Below are 9517 nucleotides of genomic sequence, written 5' to 3' on the forward strand. Positions count from 1 at the left end.
GACAGCTAAATGTACTGAAACGTATTGGAAAACATTTAACAATCTAACTATCTACTATTCTTTCATCATGTCAAACTAATTATTAACCAGTTATTTGGCATTTCTGTGGGGAGGTAAATAGTAAAAAAATGGAAAAAAAATCCAGAACGCACCTTCAGATTTATTTACGAAGACTATAACAGATTTTATAAAATACCTCAGAAATCTGGTCTACCAACATTAAAAATAAGGAGATTACGAACAATGGCCACGGAAATACCATCCAAACAGTCTCTTTCATACTTACATGAACATGACATAATTATATTTAAAAATACTTCTTACTCTTTTAAAAATGAAAATGCAGTAGAAATAGCACAGGTAAAAACAACGAAATTTGGTCTACACTCATTCAGATATGGAGGAACCACATTATGGAATGAGCTGCCTGACAATATCCGGAAAGAAACCAGCCTTGTACAATTCAAGAGTTTAATTAATAATTGGAATGGCAGCTTATGCAAATGTGGCTCTTACAAATCTTGAAAATTTGGCTCAATCATCTGTATTCTTATTACTCCAGCAATGCTAGAGGTTGTCTGGCAAGCTATTTTCTGACTCGGTGCCATCCTAACGGAATTCCAACCTCTTACGTTGTATGAGTATATTCTTTTAGCTTAGCATTATCTCTAGTATGTTCTTGTCATTTATTTTACTCAGGTATTTTACTCAATATTTTATTTATATAATCAGTGCTCATTGTATTTTTTTACCTGGCTTGTTTAGTTTATCAAAGTGTTTTTTATGTAATGCCTTAACATTGCACATACTTAAATTTGTTTAAATGATATATGTATTGCATGCGTCTTATTATGTATCTGTATATGACTTGTGTGTACTTGTATGTGTTGTTTTGTTATGCAACTCGGTATAAAAGCTCTACAGAGCTTATGTTTTATTTTGTTGTAATGTGCATCCGACTATAAATAAAAATTTCTGTTCTGTTCTGTTGGGTACAGGGAAAAGCTGGTACCGGTACTGGTTACACATTTTAGGCCCTACGAATTAAAAAGCGCACAGATAACTTAGATTGGACTTGTATACTTTACGTAACTTTTAATTGAAGATTTGTTAAAATTTGTAAACAACATAATTCCCAGGAAAAGGTAAATAACACAGACATTTAAAGCTGAAAAAAACCCCCCAAAAAAACAAAAAAAAAAAAAAACAACTGTTAGCCTATAACACAAACAAAACGTGAAAACATGTTTCTTTGCCGACCTCACATTTCACAGGCGCATGTATAAAGTATGTTACTAAGAAAAGGCATGTACAATGTATAATCTAAAAGATATGTGCTATCTGCATTTACATACACCCCTCTCTCTTTCCAATGAGCCCCTTAAAATTCTCCAAAGACATCCCTTCCCTGAATTATTGTGGTATATTGTTCAATAATTTCGGGGCAGCATACCTAATAGAAGACGTGGTGATTCTTACCCCAGGCTGTTCTACTTAATTTGAATATCTGAAAGAATATGAAGAGCTTTTAGGTTTAATGGGGTCTTTTAAGTAGACCTTAATGCTCTTTCCAGAATGTATTCAATCTTCTTCGTGCTAGTCTCCCTACAAAAATGCTGTATTGGTAAAAAGTACCGATAATTAAAGTTTGATAAAATAAAAGAATAATGTATAGTCAATCTTCCGAGCTTATTCATAGAGTTTCAATCCTTTAAGAACATTTAGCTGTTGAGATTCTTTTCACATATTTTTGACAAATGAGATTTGTTAAGACAAAAATCACAAGTTTCCCCACAACATCACATATTACCATCGCTATCAAATATGTTTTCATTGAAAGTCTTTTCGCCAATAGCTATGGCTTGAAACTTTTCTGGATTAGCTTGCATTGGTTTGTCACAGAACCATTTAATACAACATGTACAGTACTTCGCTTTCATTTTCAAGAGTATTAACAAGGCTGTGTACAGTTACAACAGCATATCATAAGGTCTTGTCATATGCATAATTGTAAACATTGCTATTATCAATATGGTTAAAAATATCATTAATGAAAATGTAAAAAGTAACAGACCACGAATCGATCATTGAGGTACAAAATGTACACTGTTACAAATATTATATAGTGGTAAAAAAGTACTATAAATAGATCCAATTTTCACTCATTGTTTCCTATTACTTGAATATCTATCAAAAAAGATAGGGCACTATCAGAAACACCAAATAATTTAATTTTTAAGTAACAAAAGATTATGTGGTAAACAATCAAAAGCCTTCTACAAGTCCATTAAAATTGCAACAAATTTATTTTTATCCAGGTCTGTTCTCCGATAATCTAATATTTTTATTACAATGTCTTGGAAAATATATCCTTTAAAAGCTGATAAGTAAACATTGTAAAATTTTCATTTTCAAAAAAATCATTTATTTGTACATGAATTGCACATTAAAAAAATTTGAGATTAATGTTAAAATACTGACAGGTCTATAATTACTTTTTGTAAGTACACTATTCTTTTTATTCACTGGTACAACTTAAACACTATCACTACTATCCCTATCAAAAAAATGAGCAGTTTTGGGAAATGAATATTCTGGCCTTGAAAAAAAATAGCATTCATTTGTAAATCAAATAAAACAGGTAAAACAGGTATTGAGTCACTTCATGTCAGTTATTTCTTCTAGTCAAATATATGGAATGCCGCAACTGTCTTTTGTTGATGGTTTTCTATATACGCAGTGCATTTCTCGTTATACACAGTACATTTTATGGTATACATAGTGTATTTCGCATTATACGTGGTGCATATAACTTTATGTGCAGTATAACTGTCATTATACGTGGTGCGTTTTTCATTATATGCAGTACAAAACTGGGTATACGCAGTACTTTTCACATTATACATGGTACACATATCGTTATATGCAGTGCATTTTGCAATATATGCTGTACATTTTATGTTATACGCAGTACTTTTGTACATGTGCAATGAAATAATCTAAAATAAGAATTTAACTATTTACAATCTTAAGAGTTTCTTAGATTTAGAGCATCAAATATAAAAATAATTCTAGAGTTTATAAAATAGGAGTTTTATGAAATTAAGAAGCACAATACAACTCATCATACTGAAGCCTCATACCAAATTTCAAATCATTCTGATGAATGGTTTTAAAGTTATGCTTGATTAAAATATATGTGTTGGCCATGTTATTCTAAGTTAAATGTCCGTTAAACAGGAAGTTGATGGCGACCATTATGAAATAAAGATACACAGTACAACTCATCATACTGAAGCCTCATACCAAACTATTGTTTACATTTTTTAATGGACGCTTTTTTGAAGTAAATGAAGGCCATGCAATCGAATGCCGTACAAACTATTGTCCCCAACCTGTTAAACATAAATTTACTATGTATGGATTTGACTATTCAACCAAAGTTAATCTGCAGAAACGACCCCTTCTGCTATTTAAAATACAAGTCACCTCCAAACATCGTCAATCCACTACTCGTGGTTGGTACATCTGTAGTAGCGACATGTCGCTGCATTTTCTCCCTGAGCCTTACTCTGTTCCTAATCGTTGAGATGTCAATCCTTGAGAGATCAAATTCAGAAAGAAAAGAGAATGTTTCATCATCAATCTTTTCATTGACGAAATTCTGCAGAAGGGTTCCTAGACCAATTTCTTCCAGACAGGCCTTCAGTTTTACAGACGACATTTTGGGTACCAGAGTGAAAAAAGTTCCAACAAAATAGTCCGCGGGCTTGGTTACAGTCGTACATTTATGGAAAGTAACAAGAATAAATGATCATCATCGTAATGAAATATCTACTGCATATAATGTCGAAAGAACCACATATAATGACAAATGCACCGAGTATATCCAGTGAATTTTCCACTGCATATATAAAACAAAGTACTATGTATAAAGTTGAAACTACTGCTAATAAGGCGTAAAATACTGTGTATAATATCTTTCCTCATACTGTGAAATCTACTGCTCATATTAGAAAATGTATTGTGTATAACATGAAATGTACAGCATATATTGCAAAATGCACTGTGTATAACGATATATGTACCACGTATAATGTGAAAAGTACTGCGTATACCCAGTTTTGTACTGCATATAATGAAAAATGCACCACGTATAATGACAGTTATACTGCACATAAAGTTATATGCACCGCGTATAATGAGTCCATGACCGTGTATAATGAGAAATACACTATGTATACCATAAAATGTACTGTGTATAATGAGAAATGTACTGCATATATAGAAAACCATCAACAAAAGACAGTTACGGCTTTCCATACAAATAGTCAATTGATTATGGTTATAAAGGTAGATAATGTACTTTTAGTTTCACTGTTGTATATTTCTAGATATATGAAGCAATGTGGTAGTATCTAAAGAATTCACAATGGCTGACATCAGTGACCTCAGCTTTGAAAAGAAAGGTGAAACATTTTAAAAAATGAATAATTAAGTATTGAAGTATTATCTGCCCTAGATACCATTAACCAAAGTCAAAAGAACAAAAGAACACTGTTTATTGATTTTGAAAAAAAATATTGATTCAGACAGCTTTTTAAATTTCAGGGATTAAATCAGTGCTCTGCCTTGGTCTACATACATTTAGTGCTGTGCTTTTTAGCACTATGATTTTTTTATATGAATGCAGAACATATTATGGTTGTATAACGATATGGGGTTGTTGGTCATGTCATTATTGTCTTCTGTAGACACTTAATTTTTTGTTTGACTACTAAAGTATCACTGGGTTGATCTTTATAAAATTTTACAACAAAGTTCCCAACTAAAAGGGAAAGTACTTGTAGGTATAAATTTTAAAAAATTGAGGCCAAAAAGGGGCTGAAGCAAACATCTTATAGAATTGAACTATATAACGCCAGTAAAAGCATATGAATGGGTATATGATTCCACAATATTTAATACCCCTAAGGTCATACTAGGATTCATCTGGGGCTGTGATTTGAACCATTTAAGGGTGAAGGGCCAAAACGGGTCATAAAAAAAGCATTGTACCACAAGGTGTCATACAATTTCAAAGGAAGGCTTGGGATGATTTTGAGATTTGTGACTGAACCTTGCAGTGAATAAAAAGGGACAAAAAGGGGTAAAAAGGAGGATTTTCTTATTGTCTATTTGATTATTAGAGTAAAAAGGAATAGATTTGAAATTGTTCCACAAAGTGCCATACATGTACCTCCAAATGAAGGTTGGGAATGGTTTTGGAGGTTATGACTGGGACCATTTAGAAATTAAGGGCCAAAAAGGGACACATTGATTCACATTTCTGGTCTATTTCTAATCCTGTATCAAATGTCTAATTGGAATCAAAATTCAAGCTTTATTTAGCTTGAATGCTGTTTTCATACTTGCCCCAATTGTTCTGTTTCAATTGTGGTCATATCAAGCTGTGCCCTGCAAAGCATTTCATTGAGCATTGTATTATAAAAACAATATTGTCTTTCTATATCTTTGACTATGGGATTATGTATTTCTACATCAATAATTAATAAGATATCAATTTTCAAGAAAGCAAGTGCTGTATTTTAAGAAATTTTCTGATATTTTTTTTTCATATCAGATGACAGTCAGATGAAGATTGAGACTGTTAGTCCTACACATAACAACAGGTTTTCATTTTCACGGACCAGCAGTACTGGTTCCATACCTCAGGGATGTATGTCCTCTGCGTCATCAGCACAAAATACAGGTATATATAGTTATAAATTCTGTGTTAATGTCATGATAAACTTATGCATGTTTTTCAGAAAGCTAACTCTTTACCAAAATTTCACTTTTGCTTTTAAAATAAAAATTTGATTCTTGAACTAGCAATACATATTTCTTGTTCAAAATTTCAAAATGTGAGTTATTGTAGAAATTCACATTGCAAGTATTCTTTTAAGTAAATATCCATGATAATCAAGTTGAATACACCGTTAAGAGTTCACAGGACTCACAAAATGTGGTGTATTTAACTATTTTATATATCCACTCATTGGAGTGAGGACTATATTGAATCATCTGGTCTGTCTGTCATTACACTTTCTTAGTTTTTATCAGAGGATTGCTTAGGTATTTTCATGATGACTTGTACCATGTTTTCCATTTCTAGGTCTGACAGAAATGGTTGAGTTGGGGTATTCTTAGCGAGATGTAGTATGCAACATCTTTTTTGTAGTTATTGACAAGCAGAGTGGCATAGAGTTTCAGAAATTTAGTATATATACATGCAAAATTTGAAATTTAACAAAGTACAACTTCAATGCAAATCAGACATCTTTTCATTCAGTATTGGGTAATTACTGTAAATTTAAGAAAAATTTTAACATATTTTTAGTATATATGAAGGAAATGGTAATGCACATAGAGATTTGTAACTAATTAAGATTTTAATTAACAGATGATGAAGATAGTGATACAACTAAGCAGACAATGAGTTACAAAGACCGTAGAAGGGAAGCTCATACTCATGCTGAGCAGAAGAGAAGAGATGCTATCAAGGTAAATTCAGACATTTTTATGTACTCTGGAAATACCAGTGTTTGATATTAAAGTTTCTCCTGTTACCCAGGGCAAGTGAAAATTGAATGATACAAATGAAATTTTAACCTATAGTATCATATCTAACAAATTCTATGATGGTGTCTTTGTTGCTTGCTTGTTAACTTTTGTAACCGTTTGGTTGTATGTGTTGTAGCAATATGGAAGGATCTACCTTATTTAAGTGTTTACCAAACTTTTCTCTGATTTTAGAAAGGATATGAAGAACTCCAGTCAATAGTCCCAACATGTCAGCAGCCAGATGCTGTGGGATCACAGAAACTCAGTAAAGCTACAGTTCTACAAAGATGTAATTGTTTTGCACTATTCTTGTCCTTATATATTTATGAAATATATAGATTGTTACCATTTTAACCAAATTACTAACATTTATCTATATGCTAATTGTTGGAACAAGTAGAAAAAATAAGGCATCTAATGTGACATTAAATGATACCCTGCCACATTGTGAAAGAATTTTAGGAGGTAAATACAATATAAAATGGACAGACAGATGGACAGTCATGCAACTTTTTGGAGGGTATCACATATTACCTCATAACTTCATGTCACATGATATAAATATAACATCTTAATCCTTAAACATTTCTATATAACTTTATTTTATTTTTAACATGTCATCTTATTTATTTAATGACCTTGGGTAAGCCAGGTTGTTTAATATAACTGTCTTGGTACTGTGAGGCCATTTACATGTATGTAGATTGGTCTGCAGTTCATGATTCAAATTACATATTTTCCAAGAAATTTTTTTTTTTCTCAGCAATTGATTACATCCAGTACTTAGTATCACAGAAGAAAAAACAAGAAGATGACCTTGACAACTTGCGGAAGGAAGTCATGGCACTAAAGATAATGAAGGCGTAAGTTGTATGGTAATATTATCTTTGAAAATTGTAGTGTCCTTTTTTACCAATTTTTTTGGTGATTTGTTTACATGTATCGAGGAACTTGTTATACAACATGTGTTTCACAACTATAATTAACATAATAAAAAATAAAAAAGGAACTTAAATTTTCTTGGAGTTACCATAGAAATGTTTATTTTAACTTGTTGGATGTTTTATAGTCTTAGTTAGATATTTATGACTTGTTGTTTCAGTAATTATGAACACATTGTAAAGACTCATCAGAACCAGCCTACTCATGGACAAAATCAAGTTGCAGATGAAACCAAATTTCAAGTTGTAAGTTTAACATACCATTTTTTATTGTGAAGAAAACTTTAAAGAGTTTGTTGATGTTTTTAGACTAAGTACAGAAAATCCTGTAATGCATACCTTCTCATCAAATATTACCAGGGCCTAACCCAGATATTGATGACAAGGAGAAGTTTGTGGTCATTTCTTCCTCTAGATTAGGTCCTGAATGAATTGACTCTTTCTGTTTTGTCTTTCGTTTACAGTTCCAACAGATTATGGACACATTGTTCCAGTCATTTAGTGCCAATGTGTCTGTATCTAACTTTGCTGAATTATCTGCCTGTGTGTTTACCTGGTTGGAGGAATACTGCAAACCACAGGTTAGTGTAATGGTAGTTATATACATAGATATTATACTCTTGGAACTGTCTGTATTTCTTGTATGAGTTGTTATCAAACTTTATACAAATTTAGTTCAGGAAAAAAAATAGAAATTTGTTGATTTACAAGATCATAATATTGTTTTTACATTGTGAAGGGAATGCCTTTCTGCATTGCTCTTTTAATTTCATGCTTGTGGGACTGGTATTACTATATTAACTTATGTTGTCCTTTATATTACAATGACTATAAAGTCAGTATAAAACCCTATAGATATAACAGTCGGACTGGTTTTTTTTTTAATTCAGCATTTTTAACCTGGTACCATTGTGATCCACCCATTGAAGACTTGAATTTTGAAAACTTGTAGGTTTTATTTTTTCAGCGTTTATTTGAACTTGCATGAGAAATTATCATCATTCCAAATTTCATAGTAATCTATTGAATTGAAACAATTTGTACGACATAAATTAATATTACATTTAAGATAACTTCAGTGTCTTTATTTTTTCTCTTTTCAGTCATTACGAGATGTGACCCTAGCCATCTTAAGACAACTTAATCAACAGTGATGAATTTTCCATAAACAAATGATACTGATAATAATTATGTGATAAATGTATATCATATTATTTACTAATTTTATCTTTACTGTTAATGAAAAGTTTTATTAATGATGTGTAAATATTCATTTTCATTATTCCCACCAACGTAGTTGTTAAACAGAATCAATTAGTCTATTTTTCTGAAATGCATTCATCTATTTTTCTGAAATCTTTGCATTTAATGTTTGAACTTACAATTATATGTAAGCATTTCATGTGTAAAAAAAATACTTCCATTCACCTTTTTCCTTGTTATAGTTAATTTCTTTACAGTTCATCACATTTTATACAAGAAAAAACCCTATACTTTTCATACAAGATTTTGCTGCATATCTAAAGAAAAATCTTTTTCTATTACATCAAAAATGTGGAAACTGATAATAAATTGTGTTTTTTTTCAAGTTATAATTTGTCTAGATTTATTTATGAAATGATGTATGTCAGCAGAGACCTCAATAAGCAAGTTTATAACATAGTTTTGTGTTAAGATTGTTAGTGAATTTTGTCCTAAACTTTCCACTCAGCTGGTTTATGTATTTCACTGACTGGTGTACAAGACAGTAAATTTCTGACATAAGACCAATAAAATATAGCAACAAAAAAAATACAGGCAATATTTTCCCAAATACAGTTTTGACAGTTTAGACAATTAGACAATTTTATTTGCACAAACACATTTACAGTAAATGGTTATGGCATTAACAAAAACAGTACAATGTAATATACATTACATATAAATTAAATTTATGATCATGGTGCGACAGTGGTGTAACTCTGATCAAA

The 9517-nt window shown here is 31.2% G+C and overlaps 1 protein-coding gene across 2 annotated transcripts; it reads left to right on the top strand.

Moving 5' to 3' along the window:
- Positions 1–1017: 1017 nt before the first annotated feature.
- On the top strand, positions 1018–9137 carry LOC148622313 (max-like protein X). 2 transcript variants are annotated; one of them, XM_088572129.1, is made up of 9 exons: positions 1040–1145; positions 4395–4469; positions 5624–5752; positions 6446–6546; positions 6799–6895; positions 7370–7469; positions 7709–7793; positions 8012–8128; positions 8651–9137. In XM_088572129.1, exons 2-9 carry the CDS (start codon positions 4433–4435, stop codon positions 8699–8701), a joined length of 717 nt encoding a protein of 238 aa, XP_088428255.1. In that variant the 5' UTR covers positions 1040–1145; positions 4395–4432; the 3' UTR covers positions 8702–9137. The 2 variants fall into 2 exon arrangements, with proteins under 2 accessions (XP_088428256.1, XP_088428255.1); XM_088572130.1 differs by lacking the exon at positions 4395–4469 and having other exon boundaries at positions 1018–1145; positions 8651–8803.
- Positions 9138–9517: the final 380 nt, after the last annotated feature.

This window comes from Perna viridis, chromosome 3, assembly GCF_037379345.1.
Source record: "Perna viridis isolate PV_CMFRI_1.1 ecotype Kerala chromosome 3, ASM3737934v1, whole genome shotgun sequence".
NCBI classification, from domain to species: domain Eukaryota; kingdom Metazoa; phylum Mollusca; class Bivalvia; order Mytilida; family Mytilidae; genus Perna; species Perna viridis.

Coding starts and splice junctions, on each gene's coding strand:
- LOC148622313 (XM_088572129.1), top strand. CDS start 4,433: ATGGCTGACATCAGTGACCTCAGCTTTGAAAAGAAAG. Junction 6,547..6,798: donor AGAGAAGAGATGCTATCAAG/GTAAATTCAGAC, acceptor CTCTGATTTTAG/AAAGGATATGAAGAACTCCA. Junction 7,470..7,708: donor GCACTAAAGATAATGAAGGC/GTAAGTTGTATG, acceptor TTGTTGTTTCAG/TAATTATGAACACATTGTAA.